Genomic DNA, 19,514 nt, shown 5'->3' on the forward strand with positions numbered 1-19,514 from the left:
GGTGGCCTCTCAAATGCAATATGCCATGGCCATCATGCTGATGTTTCCTGATGTAGAATTGGCTGGGTTGTGTTTATTTCAGCAACAGTTGTAGATTTTAGATTTCACTTCTGAGAAATTTTTTTTTCTTTTTTTTAGTTATCTAGTGGCATTGCTACCTGCTTTGCTTAATTTAGCTGTTTGTCATATAAACAGTTTTGTTACTATAGCTATGGCGGAGTCTGGAAAGGAGAATTTATACTCGGATGTTTAGAGTTACTTCTTTTACTCCGCTTGAAGAAATGTGGCCTGGTGTCCTCTTTGAGGAAGTGTTGCAGCGTCACTGTCTGTGCCAGCAGTGTGGTTGGACACTTCCAGCTTTACCCAGTGGGTATCAGGATTCTGAACTGATGGGTAAGCAGGTGGGCAGGACAGTTTTCAAGGCCTCTCAATGCACATCTCAGAATGAGGTTGTTATTTAGTGAGAGATTCCCATTGCTTCACACCTAAATATAAAAGACACAAGGAAGAGGTATTTATAGTCTTAAATTCTTTGAGTAGTTTCAGTATTGAAAACTAAATTCCTGCCTTTTGAGGGTCTGCCATTTATTACAGAGATTTTTAAATGATTATTGAGGATCCTTGGACCCTTAAGAAAACAGGGATTGTTTGAGAAACACGGCAGATGTGAAATACAAGGAGAAGGCTAGCTGTGTTTTTCCCCAGAAGACACGTGTTAGGACCCTGACATGTCAGTCTTGTAGAGCGTGCACAGGTGTTTTCACACAGCAGCGTTTGGGTTGCTCACCCTCTGGGGGCAGCTTTCTTGTCCCCAATCAGTGCCCGTGACCTGGCCTGTGTCAGTCTGTCTGATCTCAGCACCCACCACTCTTTCCATTGCTCCTTCTGTTCTACCTCATGGCCTCTTGCTGTCCTTGATTTGCTTCCAGCTCAGGGCCTTTCTCCGTGTCCTTCCTTCCCTGGCTGTTCCTCTGGCTTGGAAACAGTCTTTCTGAGCTCTCCCCTGGCCTGTGCCCTGTCTTCACTTAGAACACTTTTCCAGTCACCTCGTCAGCACGGCTCTGCCTGACCGCTGCATGCTGAGGAGCCCTCCTCCCCTTCCTCCACGTCCTCCTCCTGAGAGCGAAGGTCTAGTCTGTGCTTGTTTGCTCTTCAGTGTTGTGGGGCCAGGCTTCCTCTGTTTCGTTCACAGAAAACTCCCCAGGGCATTAGCAGTAGCTGGCACCGTGGTAAAACTCCCAAGGGCATTAGCAGTAGCTGGCACCGTGGTACGCGCCTGCTCCGTTGCTTCAGTCATGTCCAGCTCTTTGCGACCCTGTTCTTTGCTTTATAAAATAAAATTTTAGAAATCTGGAGTTTGTTTTTCCCCGCCCTGAGTCAGTGAAGGTATAGTCTTCATATTAATATTTTTGTTACTTTGTGTTGGAGATATGGAGTGCTAATCACTCCTTCCTTCCCTCCTCCTCTCCTTGATTCCAGTTGAATATAAACTCAAAATGAGCCTTGGGTGAAGATTGGTATATATTTTATTAAACTGAGCAAGTGGCTATAGCTTTACAGTGCAGCAGTTTTAAGACTCTAGATTCAAAGCAACTTGGATTCAAGAGTGTCCAGTGGAGTCCTTGGTCCTGGGGCGGTTACAGCCCTCCCTTGATGGAGAGCTGAGCCAATCTGAACAGGAGGGCTTCTGGCGTGAGACAGAGCCGACGGTCTACTCGGCAGGACTTCAGCAGGCCACGAAAAGACAAAACTGAACTTTTTTATTTATCCACTAGTTAAAATGTGAATTGTAGCCCAGTGGATGTCCGATTCCACTGGTTAGATTAGCAAATTCTCCACATGTGGAAATGATTCAGTAAGCAGGTGGAGACAGAAGTCGAGATGACTGTTCCAGCTCTCCCCCTGCCACTCGAGGAGCCAACCCGCACTGCCCTCTTGTGTGGGCAGAAAGGGGTGTGTTGCAATTATGGTTATCCCCGAACAGCTGCATTTGCAACACACATATTAAAACGTACCTACAAACAAATAGTTTTGACCAGAAAAGAGCTATCAACACAGGATGTTTCTGAGAATTGATTGCATTTGTGAGTCATCTAGACATCTGCCAAATGAAAGCTCAGGCTCTATTTGTATGTATGTTTAAGGGGATGGATGTTAATCCAGCATCTCTTCAACACCTGTTAATAGAGAGGTGATACTATGAAAAAATGCCGTGTTATTTTTAGTTTGGCTGATCTGTTTAGTACGGCTGATACTAACTTCAAGTGTAAATTCAGGCGCTCTTACGTTTCAGGTTCGGGGGAGTAAGGGAGAAGTCCTGTACATTTTGGATGCTACCAACCCGAGACACTCCAACTGGCTTCGCTTTGTTCACGAGGCACCATCTCAGGAGCAGAAGAACCTGGCTGCCATCCAAGTGAGCTGATTTGCTTCTTATTTGTACTCTGTACATTGAGGGGAATGAACTAATTTATAACTGTTCTCCCTGTTTTAAATTTATTTCCAAATGACCTGCTTCAAATAACAGTAACTAACTCATAAAAGCAGAGAAGTCTCATCTAGTCAGCATATGCAGGAAAGGGCAAGCCCAGCTGTAAATTGACACCAGATCACTGACTTTATGAGAATTCTTGAGGGGATGAGTTACATGGTCTGATATTATCCTTGGCAGATTCTGCTTTCAAGTACTTTTAATTCATTCAGTGAATGTTTTTATTGATAGTTTTTCTGTTTGATGGCTTATTTGGCTCGTGGCACAATGTTCTATGATATTGTTTGGGAAAGGCTTCATGAAGAAAGTTTGTTTGGGTGTGTCTCCCTGTGGCTGTCCTCTGAGCTTCTTGAGGGTGTTGCATTCCTCAGGGTTTTGAGAGAAACAGAGCCAATAGGATCTATATATCTGTGTCTGTGATGTAAAGAACCCAGCTGCCCGTGCAGGAGACATAAGAGACGTGCGTTTGATTTCTGGGTCAGAAAGACCCCCTGGAGGAGGGCATGGCAGCCCACTCCAGTATTCTTGCCTGGAGAATGCCATGGACAGAGGAGCCTGTGGGCTACAGTCCATAGGGTCACAAAGAGTCAGACACGACTGAGTGACTTAGCATGAATCTATCTACTTATCCATCCATCTACAAAGAGAGAAAGAGATAGAGACTGAGAAAGAGATTTATTTTAAGGAATTGGCTTATGTAGTTATGGAGGCTGGCAGGTTCAGTCTCTTCAGAGCCAGTGTCCCACCTCAAGTCCAGAGGCCACAGGCTGCTATAGAACAGTGAAGAGCAGATGTTCTGTTTCAAGGTTGATGACATGAAAGCTGCTGTAGAATCAGCAAGAACCAGTGTCCCGCTTGAAAGGCTGTCAGCCCTGAAGAGTGGATTTTCCAGTTTAAAAGCCATTAGGCAGAAGAATTCTCTTGGAACTTCCCCTGAGCTCCAGGGGTTAAGGCTCTACATTCCAGTGCAGGGGGCACAGGTTTGACTCCTGGTCAGGGAACTAAAGTTCCGCATGCCATGGGTTGGAGCCAAAAAAAAAAAAAAAGGATTCTCTTTTACTTGGTGGGGGAAGGGAGACCCTTTTGTTCTTTTCAGGACTTCAGCTGATTGGATGAGGCCCACCTACATTGTAGAGGGTACTCTACTCAAATTCACATATTAAAATGTTAATCTCACACAAAAACATCCTCACAGAAACAAAATAATGTCTGAATAGCTATCTGGGTGCCCTGTGGCCTAGTCAAGCTGACTTAGATAATTAACTCTCCCAGGTGGGAACAATGTTTTGTTGAATTCTGTATCCTGTATTTTAGGATAGTGTTATACACAGCATCAGGCTCTGACAGTAACTGTGACTTAAACTCCATTGATCCCTCACTAGAAATTAAGGGAAGGAGACAAATAGTCAAGACAAGGAGTTTTTAGAAGGACTTGGGAAACGGTAACAGGTTTTGTTTTCTTGGGCTCCAAAATCACTACAGGTGGTGACTGCAGCCATGAAATTAAGATATGCTTACTCTGTGGAAGAAAAGCCATAACCAACCTGGACAGCATATTCAAAAGCAGAGACATTGCCGACAAAGGTCTGTCTAGTCAAGGCTATGGTTTTTCCAGTGGTAATGTATGGATGTGAGAGTTGGACTGTAAAGAAAGCTGAACACTGAAGAATTGATGCTTTTGAACTGTGGTGTTGGAGAAGACTCTTGTTTGATCTAACCAGTCCATCCTAAAGGAAATAAGTCCTGGGTGTTCATTGGAAGGACTCATTATGAAGCTGAAACTCCAATACTTTGACCCCCTGAGCTAAAGAGTTGACTCACTGGAAAAGACCCTCATGCTGGGAAAGATTGAGGGCTAGAGAAGAAAGGGACGACAGCGGAGAAGGGGATGACAGAGGATGAGATGGCTGGATGGCATCACTGGCTCGACAGACGTGAATTTGAGCAAGCTCCGGGAGTTGGTGATGGACAAGGAGGCCTGGACTCACACATGACTGAATGACTGAACTGTAATTAAAGTTCATTGGACAGATCGTTAAGAGAATTAAAGAAGCTTTACATTCTGTTTGGCAGTTGACAGAGCACATGTGAAAACTTGGCTCCTGAACCCTAAACTGCAGAAGTGAAAGCAGAGTGAAGGTTGGCAGGAGCAGGAGGAAAGGGAACAGAGTAAGGGAGCCCATAGTTCCTTGAGTGTTTTCCATGTGCACTATTCTAGAAGCTTCACGTACATCATGCCGTTTACTCATAACAAACTCTTGATAGCTTAACGTGAGGGTTGTGCTGATTTCATTCAATCCAAGTCTAAAACCAACAGTGGCAAGAGGAAAAAATGCAAGGAAAAATGTACAGAATTGGGTTTTCAAATCAGAGAAGGCATTTTCCAGTACTCTTGCCTGGAAAATCCCATGGATGGAGGAGCCTGGTGGGCTACAGTCCATGGGGTCCCTACAAGTCGGACATGGCTAAGCGACTTCACTTTCACTTTTCACTTTCATGCACTGGAGGAGGAAATGGCAACCCACTCCAGTGTTCTTGCCTGGAGAATCCCAGGGACGGGGGCACCTGGTGGGCTGCCGTCTAAGGGGTCGCACAGAGTCGGACACGACTGAAGCGACTTAGCGGCAGCAGCAGCAGCAGGTTTTCAAGTAACTGGAAAACAGTCATTTAGGATATTTCATTTCCTTATGTTATTAGCTAGCCTAGTTTTTTCAGTACAAATAGGTAGTGGATAACCAGTGTGTTTACTGTTGTTTTTGTATGGGCAAGTTATGATGACTTACCAAAGGGTTTGGAACATAGGATCTTTTGGCAGCCAGCTATATTCAAGCCACTTTTTAGATTGTTCATGATATGTGTTGATCCAACCACACATTTAAATTATCTCTTTTGGAAAATGTGTAGACATTAATTACTTTAAAGTATTTTATATTTTTTCATGGTTTTCTGAGCCATACTTATCTCACAGGATCTTCAGTTATATCCTAATTGTAATTTATGGGCTTAGAATCAGTTCAGTTCAGTCACGTCTGACTCTTTGCAACCCCATGGACCGCAGCATGCCAGGCCTCCCTGTCCATCACCAACTCCTGAAGTTTGCTCAAACTCATGTCCATTGAGTCGGTGATGCCATCCAACCATCTCATCCTCTGTCATCCCCTTCTCCTCCCGCCTTCAGTCTTTCCCAGCATCAGGGTCTTTTCAAATGAGTCAGCTCTTCACATCAGGGGGCCAAAGGATCGGCCTTTCAGCTTCAACATCAGTCCTTCCAATGAATATTCAGGACTGATTTCCTTGAGGATGGACTGGTTGGATCTCCTTGCAGTCCAAGGGACTCTCAAGAGTCTTCTCCAACACCACAGTTCAAAAGCATCAATTCTTTGGCACTCAGCTTTCTTCACCATCCAACTCTCACATCCATACATGACTACTGGAAAAACCACAGCCTTGACTTTTGTTGGCAAAGGAATGTCTCTGCTTTTGAATATGCTGTCTAAGTTGGTCATAACTTTTCTTCCAAGGAATAAGCATCGGTTAATTTCATGGCTGCAGTCACCATCTGCAGTGAGTTTGGAGCCTCCAAAAAATAAAGTCTGCCACTCTTTCCACTGTTTCCCCATCTATTTGCCATGAAATGATGGGACTGGATGCCATGATTTTAGTTTTCTGAATGTTGAGCTTTAAGCCAACTTTTTCACTCTCCTCTTTCACTTTCATCAAGAGACTCTTTAGTTCTTTGCTTTCTGCCATAAGGGTGGTGTCATCTGCATATCTGAGGTTATTGATATTTCTCCCAGCAATCTTGATTCCAGCTTGTGCTTCATCCAGCCCAGCATTTCTCATGATGTACTCTGCATGTAAGTTAAATAAGCACAGTGACAATATACAGCCTTGACGTACTCCTTTTACTATTTGGAAAAGGGCTCAGTTTGTTTCTTTGTAAATGTTACCAATAAAAAAATTGCCTATAGACCCATGAAATCTAATTTAGGCAAACCCATTGTTTTGTAGCGGCTTCATTATTATATTTTCCCCATTCTGTTGGTTTCCTCTATTTCTTTGCATTGATCACTGAGGAAGGCTTTTTTTTTTCTCTCTCCTTGCTATTCTTTGGAACTCTGCATTCAGACGGGAATGTCTTTCCTTTTATCCTTTGCTTTTCACTTCTTTTTTTTCACAGCTGTTTGTAAGGCCTCCTCAGAGAGCCGTTTTGTTTTTTTGCATTTTTTTTTCCATGGAGATGGTCTTAAGCCATGTCTCCTGTACAGTGTCACGAACCTCCATCCATAGTTCATCAGGCTGTCTATCAGATCTAGTCCCTTAAATCTATTTCTCACTTCCACTGTATAATCATAAGGGATTTGATTTAGGTCATACCTGAATGGTCTAGTGGTTTTCCCTACTTTCTTCAATTTCAGTCTGAATTTGGCAATAAGGAGTTCATGATCTGAGCCACAGTCAGCTCCTGGTCTTGTTTTTGCTGACTGTATAGAGCTTCTCCATCTTTGGCTGCAAAGAATATAGTCAATCTGATTTCGGTGTTGACCATCTGGTGGTGTCCATGTAGAGTCTTCTCTTGTGTTGTTGGAAGAGGGTGTTTGCTATGACCAGGGTGTTCTCTTGGCAAAACTCTATTAACCTTTGCCCTGCTTCATTCTGTACTCCAAGGCCAAATTTGCCTGTTACTCTAGATGTTTCCTGAGTTCCTACTTTTGCATTCCAGTCCCCTATAATGAAAAGGACATCTTTTTTGGGTGTTAGTTCTAAAAGGTCTTGTAGGTCTTCATAGAACTGTTCAACTTCAGCTTCTTCAGCATTACTGGTTGGGGCATAGGCTTGGATTACCGTGATATTGAATGGTTTGCCTTGGAAACAAACAGAGATCATTCTGTCATTTTTGAGATTGCATCCAAGTACTGCATTTTGGACTCTTGTTGACTATGATGGCTATTCTTCTAAGGGATTCCTGCCCATAGTAGTAGATATAATGGTCATCTGAGTTAAACTCACCCATTCCAGTCCATCTTAGTTCACTGATTCCTAGAATGTTGACGTTCACTCTTGCCATCTCCTGTTTGACCACTTCCAATTTGCCTTGATTCATGGACCTAACATTCCAGGTTCCTATGCAATATTGCTCTTTACAGCATCGGACCTTGCTTCTATCACCAGTCACATCCACAGCTGGGTATTGTTTTTGCTTTGGCTCCATCCCTTCATTCTTTCTGGAGTTATTTCTCCACTGATCTCCAGTAGCATATTGGGCACCTACAGACCTGGGGAGTTCCTCTTTCAGTATCCTATCATTTTGCCTTCTCATACTGTTCATGGGGTTCTCAAGGCAAGAATACTGAAGTGGCTTGCCATTCCCTTCTCCAGTGGACCACATTCTGTCAGATGTCTCCACCATGACCCGGCCATCTTGGGTGGCCCCACACGGCATGGCTCAGTTTCACTGAGTTAGACAGGACTGTGGTCCTGTGATCAGATTGGCTAGTTTCTGTGATTGTGGTTTCAGTGTGTCTGCCCTCTGATGCCCTCTCGCAACACCTACCATCTTACTTGGGTTTCTCTTACCTTGGACGTGGGGTATCTCTTCACGGCTGCTCCAGCAAAGCGCAGCAACTGCTCCTTACCTTGGACGAGGGGTATCTCCTCAGGCCGCCCCTCCTGACCTTGAATGTGGAGTAGCTCCTCTCGGCCCTCCTGCACCTGTGCAGCTGCCACTCCTTGGACGTGGGGTTGTTCCTAGAGACTAGGAGATCTCTTCAAGAAAATTAGACATATCAAGGGAACATTCCATGCAAAGATGCGTTCGATAAAGGACAGAAATGGTATGGACCTAACAGAAGCAGTAGATATTAAGAAGAGGTGGCAGGACAGAAGAACTGTACAAAAACCATCTTCACAACCCAGATAATCACGATGGTATGATCACTCACCTAGAGACAGACATCCTGGAAAAGACTCATTGGAAAAGACCCTAATGCTGGGAAGGATTGGGGGCAGGAGGAGAAGGGGATGACAGAGGATGAGATGGCTGGATGGCATCACCAACTCAATGGACATGAATTTGGGTGAACTCCGGGAGTTGGTGATGGACAGAGAGGCCTGGCATGCTGCAGCCCGTGGGGTCACAAAGAGTCGGACACTACTGAGCGACTGAACTGAACTGAACATTATTATATTTTAGAGAATATTATTGTATTTAACCTGATTCTTTTCTTTTTATGTATAAATAATGATTTTAAGCTTTTCTCAAATTCCTTTTTGGGCATTTCTTCCTGGTGTCTGTTATTTCTTTAGAGTTGGTAGCTCTCTCCATTTGCCCAAACCTTCAGAGTGTTATATGCTGAGCTTTGAGCTTTGCCTCCAGAATCCTCAGGTTATCTGTAAGAGTTCCCTTTAACTGTACAGTTTGCTTGTACTGAGTCCTTTAGTTCATGGAATATGGTCAGTAAGTGTTTGTCTCCATCTCTTATTGCTACTACTCATGTTTGCTACTCTATGCCCTTTTGGTTTTTTTCATCATGTTTTAGCTACCTACACTTTCTCCTCCTTAGTAACCATGATATGTAAGACAGTGTTTATGTTCATTTGGTATATTCAGAGCATTACTTTTCTTCCTCTTATATCAACTGTGTTTCTTTCCTTGCAAGAAAATAAGAATCTACAAAAGATGAGGTTTGCAATGTTGATACACCAAGAAATTATTATTTGATTTAACAATGGGGGTGAAGTGGGAGTGAGGTTAGAGTAGGCTCTGAAATTTCACACTTGAATCAGTGTCTACGACTGTTAGGCTTCTCTGTGAGAGTCATGGTGCAGAAGTGATGCCAGTGCCTTTGACTCGGTTTAACATTCTCTCCTTTCCTAGGGGGAGGGCTGAGTGCGTTGTTACCATGTTTCTTGCTGTGAACTCAGTATGGAACTTTGCTAGCCCCCTTGAGGTGACAGACTTTCTTACGGGAACAGTAGCTGGAGAAGCAGATTGCTTAGGGTTCAAAATCACCGTGAGCTAGGGCAGAGAGCTTAATATTCGGGTCACATGGCTGACAGGGATTCAGCCTTCTGATTCGTGGGGGTAATCTCCCAAGGATTGCATTCCAGAAACACTGAGTTGGTAAGAGAAGATCATAATGTTTCCTGAAAAACATTATGAATCACTTGCATTCCAAATTGCATCTGAAATTTGGGGTATTCAGGAAATTTTTTATTTTAGCTGTGTGTCCCAGGAGTGGAGTAAATGTGAAACATTCGTGGTTATGTGGCTTGCTTGGTGGAAAATGTCAATCCTTGGTCCAATTTTTTGGGACTAGGGATTAAGAATTCAAGGTCTGTTTTGGCAAAGATTGGAGCTCCTTTTTGGAGACTCAGTTATACTTCTAGCTCTGCAGTTTATTCGATTTTGGAGAATTTGCTTTGGAAACGATGACTTAAGTGTCTGAATAATTGAAGAAGGATCTCGTAAGCAAAAAGTGCCTCCCACATGCACACATTTCAGAACATTCAGTTGAAATGTGTGTTCAGGTCTATGAAAGATACTTCCAGCTAAACCAGGAAATTCTAAACATGAAAGATTTGGCTTAAAATGAACCAGAAGAATTTTTAGGCTCCATAAGAAATGGGTGATTCTTATTAAATGCTTATTTTATTACACTAAAGAAAAAAAATATGCAGTATTTGAAAGAGTAACTGAACTACTTAGGATTTTGCAACCTTTTGAAAATTTGTGATACTTCAGTAGAAAAGTATTTGTTTAAACAGAATAATTTCATTTGAATTTAAACCTTGGAATTCTTTGGTTATTACATCTCATGTTTTTAAGACATGTTTCTGAACATACTTTCCTTGGGACTTCTCACAATATATTATCAACATAATGGGCAGGTGGCTTGCTGCTTTAAGAAAAAGGCGCGTATGGAAGACTGTTTGGGTCTTGGTGCACTACTCTACGAGGGTGTCAGAGCACTCTGATGGTCTGAGGTCGAGCGGGCGCTGAGCTTGACGCTGTGCTTGTGATGTTGGCACAGCTCTGCCTCAGTTCCAATGGCAGTTTGGTGTCCTCATTAGCAGGAGGGCTGTTCTGTTACATATTATTTGCTGTCCTACCTCCGCCTTGTGAGAGGATGGACAGTTTCAGGCAGTTTATCCAGGGTCTTTCCTGGCGCCACCTGACATTTTAGTACAGCAGAGCTGGGAGATCAGGTCCGGGTCTCTAAGGAGAGCGGCAGCCTGGATTTTTTAGAGCCCAATAGAAAGAGCTATGTCCAGTGTCATCAAGCCACTAAGATCAACAGGCCTATCAAATAGTGTCGATGGAAAGTTTAAATAGCAGTGATACCAACCAAAGCAACCAACAAAAAGAAATTTCGGGATTCCTTACCTATACCCAAAATTATACTTAGTTTCCTCAAATTCTGTCTCCTACCTATTTGTTTTTTCCTATTACATTTTTACAAATTGTTTCTACAGGATGTTGTAGACTCAGTTACAGAATTGTAAGGTTCAGATCTCTAGCAATATTCTTAAATAACATATCAGTTAAATAACTTACAGTTCTGTCTGTCTCAGTTATCTTCCAGTGAGGTACATATTTGTCTTTCACCAAGGTTAAAATTTAAACTAAATTAAAATTATAAGTAATTGGACCTGTGAGATTTTTTTTTTAACTAGGCAAAGAACTTTATCTTTGTCTCAAACTTTATTCTTAGGCTTCTTCAGCTTCATTAGCTGCAAAGAATGAATTGTATATAAGCAAAAACTGAAAAGAGCTGCAGTGTCCAGGGGCTTAGGCTTAAAAATATTAGAGATCTAGATTTTATCAGATCCATAAACAAAATTTTAAAAAGCAGTCATAATATAAAATAGCAGCTCCCAGTAACTTCCTCAAGATTCATCTTCTTCGGAAGTTAACTCAGTTCCGTGTGCTTCGTTCTTGGAAGCCTCGTCAACATTCTCCACGAGATCTGGAACTTCCTCCTCCTCCTCTCCAGTGGCACGTGGGGCTTTTCCATCCACGGACTGTCTGGGCAGAGCTTCAGCCAGTCTCCTTAAACTGGTCAGACTGTCGGCACCAAGCTGGTTTAAGATGCTGGGGAGCATTTCTGTCAGTTGCTTTGTCTCAGCGTGGCCTGTAATGGTGAAAGTGTTTGCTGCCAGAGATGCCTGAACTTTAGGGTTGTTAAAGTGGATCACTGTTCCTTGATTTGTGAACATATTCACCTCTTCAATACCAGAGATATTGTTTACCCCTAACTTCTTTAAAGAGAACTGAAGTTTTTTGTCATCTGCTGTGGCTGTTCTATGAACCACCTTCTTTCTGCGAGCAGTTCCTTTCCCACCAATGCGCACTTGTGCCTGCAGTTTGGCGAGTTTCTCCTGGTTCATGATAGTTTCTTTCATCTTGTTGGAGCAGAAATAGGGCCGTGCAGGGGACTAGGGTTGGCGCTCAGGTGGTCTCGGGCAGACCAGCTGAGGTTAGGCGCACACACGCGGGGACGCAAGATGGCAGCTGGACCTGTGAGATTTTAAATACCAACCCTACTGTTGCTGTGTGTTTCTGTAGGAGTAGGATATTTTATTACTTATCGATTTTGTTATTTCCAATTATGTTGTAGTTTATTCATAGGGAACATGAATATGCATAAAACTCTCTTTAAGATATGTATATAGTGATAGCCTTGAAGGATAAGTTAATTCTTCATAATGGATGATGGCAACTGGCACTTTCTGAACACTTAGAGTGCACCAGTAAGTGGTGATATGTATTGAGAACTTACATGTTTGAGTTCACTGTGTACCCCCTCACTGTGGAATTCCTAGAATTGAGGTTTCAAGAAAGAACCCTGAATCAGAATGAAATTGCAATATAGCCCAGCTGGTATTTCTAATTTACTGTCACTCATGTCTGAAGTGAACTTGCCTCTGGGAAATCGCCTTTGTGGGAAAAACTTTGCCTGCGTTATATGAACAGCCTCAGGGCCAAGATGATAGCTTCAGGACCTGACTGTATAATTGCATTTCAGAGTGCCCGCTGGACACTGTGACATCTGCTGTCAGGATGGTTGCAGAGTCATGCTGGCCCCTAGGGCACTCTGCTGGCTCTCTAGAGTCTCACTGCTCTTTTAGGCTCATGTCACGATCCATGATAAATTGAACTGCCGTCTGATATTTGCATCAGATCCTCATCATATATAGATGCTTTAATGAAAAGCAGAATGGTAGATAATACTATTTAGGAAAATAATAATCAGGTTTCTTTAAAGAAAGAATCTTTTATCACAGATCTGTAGCCACATATGAATGGACACCCCCTGCTCTTTGCTCAGCTGCATGTCAGCATAGAAACTGCTTTCTGGGTAACTCCCCATTCTCTTTTAGAATTTGAGCTGAGAACTTGGTCTTGTTCCTGAGTTTCAACAGCAGCATTTTCAGGTTTCCTGTGCTTTCAGTTCTGTGTACAATGTAAAGTCACTCACAGGAGGCCAAATTTAAGACAGTAGTCACTGCCTGCTACTTCAGTGAAAGACCCTTGGGGAGCTCATTTCTTGAATATTTGTCAGAGTGTCCTCTGATCACTTGTCCATCATTCTCCCTTGAGAGCATGGAGAAGTTCTTGAAGAATGAAAATATTTCAAGATGGGCGGTGCTATTGCATGGGTGTAGCCTCAAGTCTCGAATATCTCAGGGTAAATCACTTCCGTTTTTTGCCTCCACATTCACCACAGTGGGGCTTCCCCGGTGACTCAGAGGTAAAGAAGCCGCCTGCAGTACAGGAGACAAAGGAGACGGGGTTTCGGTCCCTGGGTTGTGAAGATCCCCTGGAGAAGACAACCACTCCAGTATTCTTCCCTGGGAAATCCCACTGACAGAGGAGCCTGGTGGGCTATAGTGCATGGGTCACAAAGAGTTTGACCTGACTGAAGCAACTGAGCATGAGGAAGACACTGTAATTGCCATTTCTCGTGGTCGCAGGAGGATACTGACAACACAGAGGGTCTAAGTAACTTGCCTGAAACTCAGCCTGTGAGTGGCTGGATGAGATTTGAACCCTGATATTCTGTCTTCCCTGCCTACTCTCTGACTCTGTTCTCTAATATCTTAGAGCTGAGATAAATTATAAAGGCGTAACTTCAGATTTTAAAAACCCTCCATATATCTGAACTTACTATTTAGGTATTTTGAAACTGCTGAAAATTTGCAAACTGATTTAGTTTTTTTAAAATATATTTTTAAAGTTATTTACACCACATATTCCTTGGCCTTTTTTAAGTTCCCAGACTATCCATAAATCATGACAAAGCATTGTACCACCTTCTCATCATGAAAGGCGCTGTCTAGGTAGTGTCTGTCCTGGCCTCTTTTTCCCCTTTGGTTCCGTTCGCTTCATCTTAGCCACTAGCTAGTGTGTTAAACATGAGAGAAAGTTAACGTTTGGATCTCTTGAAATTAAAAATAGTAAAATTTCAGAATAGGAGCATGTCAGGTTGGGTGTAAGGGAGTTTTTGAGCGGGTGGGCTTTTCTGTGTCTCAGTCCAGCAATCACACAGCCTGTTTTCTCCACTGCCTCCACTGAGGACCAGCCTGCTCCCCCATGTACTTATGTCATCCAGCAGCACACAGCATGTGCTGTTTCCTTTCCACTTATCTGAGGCTTCTTGAGTCACTCTAGAGCTTTATTAGAACTTGACTTCTGAGCTGTTTCTCAGAACGATTTTTACCTTACTTATCTTACCTGTGTTTGTGATTGCATTAGTTATATATTTGCTGTGTAACAAATTTCCCGACATATTAACAAAGTCAACCAACAAACATTTATCATTCATACATATCCTGAGGGTCAGGAACAACTTAGTTGGGTGCTTCCGGAGTTCTGGCTCGGGGACTCTCCCAAGGTTGCGGGCAGGTAGTTGTCCAGGGCTCTTAGGTCCGTGAAGACCTGGCTAGACTCTACTTCTGAGTTCACGCACACAGCCATCAGCAGGTGGCTTCATTTCTTAGCCGTGTAAGCCTTCCCTCGGGCTCCTCATGACAGAGAGAAGCAGCTTGCTGCTTCCTGAGAGTGACGTGTGAGAGAGAGAAAGCAGCGGTCTTTTGTAACCTGCTTTGGAAATGACCTGCCATGCTACCATGCTTTAGGGTGCTGCGAGTCACACAGGCGCAGACGCAGAGCAGCATGGCGCCGTGCGGGAGGAGGCTGCCCCGGAGTGCGGGTCCCAGGAGCCGGGTCGTCCTCCGAGGTCTTCTTCAGGCCGGCTGCTGCAGTGATCAGTGGAGGGGGCGGTGCACTGGGATGTGCTTTATAGAAGGAAGAGGCAAGGCTAGAATCAGTGATGAAACAAAGCCTTGGTATGGAATCCGGAAGAAGCAGAACCCAGCCCAGCTCAGATAGTATTAAGGAAGACAGTTTTAAGCAGTAGATTCCTGACCCTTAACCTCACTGGCTGAGCAGTTTATTTGACTTATTCAGTCAGTCAGCTGATAGCTCCCAAGCATCTGCTGGGTGCCAGGGACTGTGCTCAGCATTGGAGATATGATAGTTAAAAAGATGATCTTATTCCTGTGTCCATAGCAGTAACAATAATCTATAACATTCTTTTCCTCTTTGTGATAATGACACCCACGTCATTGGATGTTTGTGAGGATTAAATTAAATGAGGTAATATATTTGTCTCTGTGTAAATCAGAACAATTTCTCATAAATCCCTCTCAAGGTAGCTACTGTACTCTAAGCATGTAGAAGACTTCTCAGTGAACACTCCCTGGACGGAATGGCGGGCCTCAGGGGCCCCTCCTGACCAGCGCAGCAGCCCGGCTCCTGGACGCCTCGGTCGCTGGAGACCCAGGCGTGCGTGCGTCTGCCTCGGCCGACGAGCACTGTGGACCGTGACGCTCATGCGTCTCCCTCGGCCGACGGAGCACTGTGGACCGTGACGCTCATGCGTCTGCCTCGGCCGACGGAGCACTGTGGACCGTGACGCTCATGCGTCTGCCTCGGCCGACGGAGCACTGTGGACCGTGACGCTCATGCGTCTCCCTCGGCCGACGGAGCACTGTGGACCGTGACGCTCACGCGTCTGCCTCGGCCGACGGAGCACTGTGGACCGTGACGCTCACGCGTCTCCCTCGGCCGACGGAGCACTGTGGACCGTGACGCTCACGCGTCTCCCTCGGCCGACGGAGCACTGTGGACCGTGACGCTCACGCGTCTGCCTCGGCCGACGGAGCACTGTGGACCGTGACGCTCACGCGTCTGCCTCGGCCGACGGAGCACTGTGGACCGTGACGCTCACGCGTCTGCCTCGGCCGACGGAGCACTGTGGACCGTGACGCTCACGCGTCTGCCTCGGCCGACGGAGCACTGTGGACCGTGACGCTCACGCGTCTGCCTCGGCCGACGGAGCACTGTGGACCGTGACGCTCACGCGTCTGCCTCGGCCGACGCAGCACTGTGGACCGTGACGCTCACGCGTCTGCCTCGGCCGACGCAGCACTGTGGACCGTGACGCTCACGCGTCTGCCTCGGCCGACGCAGCACTGTGGACCGTGACGCTCACGCGTCTGCCTCGGCCGACGCAGCACTGTGGACCGTGACGCTCACGCGTCTGCCTCGGCCGACGCAGCACTGTGGACCGTGACGCTCACGCGTCTGCCTCGGCCGACGCAGCACTGTGGACCGTGACGCTCACGCGTCTGCCTCGGCCGACGCAGCACTGTGGACCGTGACGCTCACGCGTCTGCCTCGGCCGACGAGCACGGTGGACCGTGACGCTCACGCGTCTGCCTCGGCCGACGCAGCACTGTGGACCGTGACGCTCACGCGTCTGCCTCGGCCGACGCAGCACTGTGGACCGTGACGCTCACGCGTCTGCCTCGGCCGACGAGCACTGTGGACCGTGACGCTCACGCGTCTGCCTCGGCCGACGAGCACGGTGGACCGTGACGCTCACGCGTCTGCCTCGGCCGACGAGCACGGTGGACCGTGACGCTCACGCGTCTGCCTCGGCTGACGAGCACTGTGGACCGTGACGCTGTGCTGGCTGTGGCCGGACGCTCCGGCTCCTCTGCCAAGATGGCTCGGGCTTTACAGACACAAGACATGTCCTGAGCAGAAGGTGTCTCCCCGTGCTGTTCAGAGAGCCTTACTGGATACCGCGGTTTGGCAACCTTAGGAGTTAGCTGTGAGATGATTGTGATATTCGTGCTAAACCACTTTTCAGCTTTTCAGAGAGGCAGGTTTTGTGCAGGTTGGTTGCTATGTAAAGAACACATCTACATTCTGCCTACTGTGAGAGGTTTTTCAGAATTGAGAATGCTGCCTACTAGAAGGGAGTGTCCCTAGAAATCATCTAAAAGGCTCATAATTTTGTAACCCAGCAAAGCACTAACCAAAAGGAAGCCAGAGGGTTGAAGAGAGTGTGTTTCCTAATTGATCTGGGGCCTTTGGTAACAGGGTTAGTGACAGTGAATGCATGAAGTAGAATTGAAAATAGAAATTCTCTGAAGTGGTTCTTCTCAGAGGACCAAAAGTGCTGAGTCCTTTATTTAATATTTAAATTAAATTTGTTACTCATTTAGGATTAAATTCTATTTAATATTTAAAACTTTAAAATTGAAAACTTAAAAAATGTTAATTAAAAATATTCCCTTTACCTCTAGAACAGAAACCCAAACTATGTATTATATAGATGGTCTCACTAAGAGAAATTATTTATTTACACATGTATTCCTGTCACTGCTCTGAGCTCCTCAAGAAGAGTCTGTGTCAGTTCTGTTTGTTTTCCCACTGTCCACCCTGCACGGATGTGTCTGGTGGGGGCCCAGAGAGAGCCTGCCAACCTGCCCTGCTAGCCTTACACACTCTCCTGACGTGGTGCACCTAGCTGCACGTGACTTGTCAGTTTGGAAAACCGTCATGTCTGTGTCCTTTGAAATGACAGAAAGCAAATGCTTCCACTTGCACTCAGGCCTGCAGTTTATGTGGATGTGAATGTTTGGTCTGGCAGAGTGTTCGCTTTCACTCTGTCCACGCTGACTGTGTATGGTACGTGTGTGCACATTTCAGCCTACAGTGTAGGCATTTTTAACTCTTAGCCAGGTGACTGTGTCGCCAGTAGCACTTCATCATTATGCCAAGTCATTTTACACACATGACCACAGACCATCAGAGTCTTAAATTCAGATACTCTGTTGTGTAATAGCTAGACAGTTCAATCTGGACTAACTCAGAAACTTGGAATATAGAGTAATGAAATGGCAAAGGTTAAAGGGAAAGGAGGGCTTTGCTGTGAAGTGGTAGGGTTCTTTCAAATCATACCTAACAGATGGAATAATGAGAGATTGATATTTGAGAATTAATCAGTATCACTTTAAATACACTGGAACCTGGCTACATCATTACAAGGTTTAAGAAGAGATATGGTAGATATTGAAAAAAACAAAGTTTAAAATCTTTCAGCTGCTGAAAAATATAGTGAAAAGAAAAGGCATTTGTTATTGATTCAGTGAAGCAAACAATGCGAATACCTCATTTATCAGATGAAGAAATGAAACTAATGAATATAAATGTTATATAAATTATGTACATATTGTATATGAAATAAAGTGTTAAAACTATAATCCAGACACCTAAAATTAAGTATGCATATACCAATTGCTGCCAGGCAAGATTTTTTTGTATGTGTGACCATGTGTTTTTGTTTTTCAGAATTGGAGATACATTTTATGATGAGTTTTAGATTTATTTTTCAATGAATGGTGTTAAATAGTTAATAAACTGCAAAGTACAGGCAATTTAGTGCATATAAAACAAAACACTAGAATTACCAACATTTAGTTCTTTATCAGTGGAAGTTAGGTTTTCTAGTATAATTTCTATTCAGAGAAAAGTATCCAGTTCCCAAACAGGTTCTCATAAAAGGTTCAGCCACTACTAAGCAATAAAAAGTAAAATGTGAAGTTCCGCATTCCGTCATTAAACTGATGAAATAGTCAAAAGAAGGTGTACAGTTTCTCTTGTAATTTATGTATCTTTCAGTTAATATAAGCTGCACAACAAAGTTATACTGTATTCAGCCAAGTGTGTTGAATTCTAGATTTTGAAGAAATTGTTTCCCAAAGCCTTAGGAGAAGTGTTACTGTAGAACCTAATCTACTCATCCTTAGTTGTGTCTTAGTCCTTATTGAGAATCTCCCTTGATTCAAAGCTGGCAGGTTGGGAGAAGGGGAAGGAAGCCTCCTGACGGTGTTGTCTGTTACTGTCTGCGGTGCTGCAGTACGTCAAGAGGAATGCAGTCCAGTAGAAGATGTGTTCTCGGATTTAAGTGTGGCCTTTCTTTTCCCTTGAAAGTTTAAAGGAATCTAGAAAGTAATTAAATATGTCATTATCATGACTGATTTGTGTCAGGACTATGCACACCTTTACTTATCAGTCATCCTTCAGCATGGAGAAGGGCATGGCAACCCAATCCAGTATTTTTACCTGAAGAATCCCATGGACAGAGGAGCCTGGCAGGCTACAGTCCATGGGTTGGCAAAGAGTCGGACACAACTGAGCACATCCTTCAGCATCCATTGGGGAGTTGGTTCCAAGAGCCCTGTGTACCAAAATCCACAAGTGTTCAAATCCCTTATGTATAAAAGGGTACAGTACGGTCAGCCCTGTGTATCCTTGGATGTAGAATCCATGGATATGGGATACAGAGGGCCAACTGTACTTAATTAAATGGGCTAATTATCTATGATCTCTTAAGTTGGTATTTACTGAACATTTTATTAAAGTCCCCTCAATGGGCAGAGATTAAAGCAGCACTTCCTGGTTTGTTTCCTGTGGTTAATGAAGGCCTTTGAGATATGGCTGGGCACACTATGGTGGTTTACACAGCTGTTTGTTCTATTAGTTTTTTCCATAGGAGACAGGAACAAAAAGGGGCATGGCATTCCGGCTGAGAGTTTATCCGACTCTTTTTCAAGCAATAGCGTGTAAAGCCAGCTAGACTTACAAGAATTTCCCTGTCTGACT

At 44.5% G+C, this 19,514-nt stretch overlaps 1 protein-coding gene and 1 pseudogene across 5 annotated transcripts in view; one reads left to right on the forward strand and one right to left on the reverse strand.

Annotated features, from left to right (window-relative positions):
* The window catches only part of PRDM5 (PR/SET domain 5), a 257,926-nt gene that overhangs the window by 79,629 nt on the left and 158,783 nt on the right, over nt 1-19,514 (forward strand). For 4 of the 5 annotated variants that reach the window (XR_011486377.1, XM_070463856.1, XM_020916542.2 and 1 more), the window contains exon 3: nt 2,294-2,416. Coding sequence is in view for 3 of the 5 variants with exons in the window: in XM_070463856.1 (XP_070319957.1) it covers nt 2,294-2,416 (123 nt within the window). In the remaining 2 variants the exon portion in view is untranslated. Of the gene's footprint in view, nt 1-2,293; nt 2,417-16,523; nt 16,741-19,514 lie in introns of those variants that run through there. The other variant, XM_020916545.2, reaches the window with a different exon arrangement.
* On the reverse strand, nt 11,283-11,925 carry LOC110152757 (transcription factor BTF3 pseudogene; annotated as a pseudogene).

The sequence above is a fragment of the Odocoileus virginianus genome, unplaced genomic scaffold (genome assembly GCF_023699985.2).
Source record: "Odocoileus virginianus isolate 20LAN1187 ecotype Illinois unplaced genomic scaffold, Ovbor_1.2 Unplaced_Contig_7, whole genome shotgun sequence".
Classification (NCBI taxonomy): Eukaryota; Metazoa; Chordata; class Mammalia; order Artiodactyla; family Cervidae; genus Odocoileus; species Odocoileus virginianus.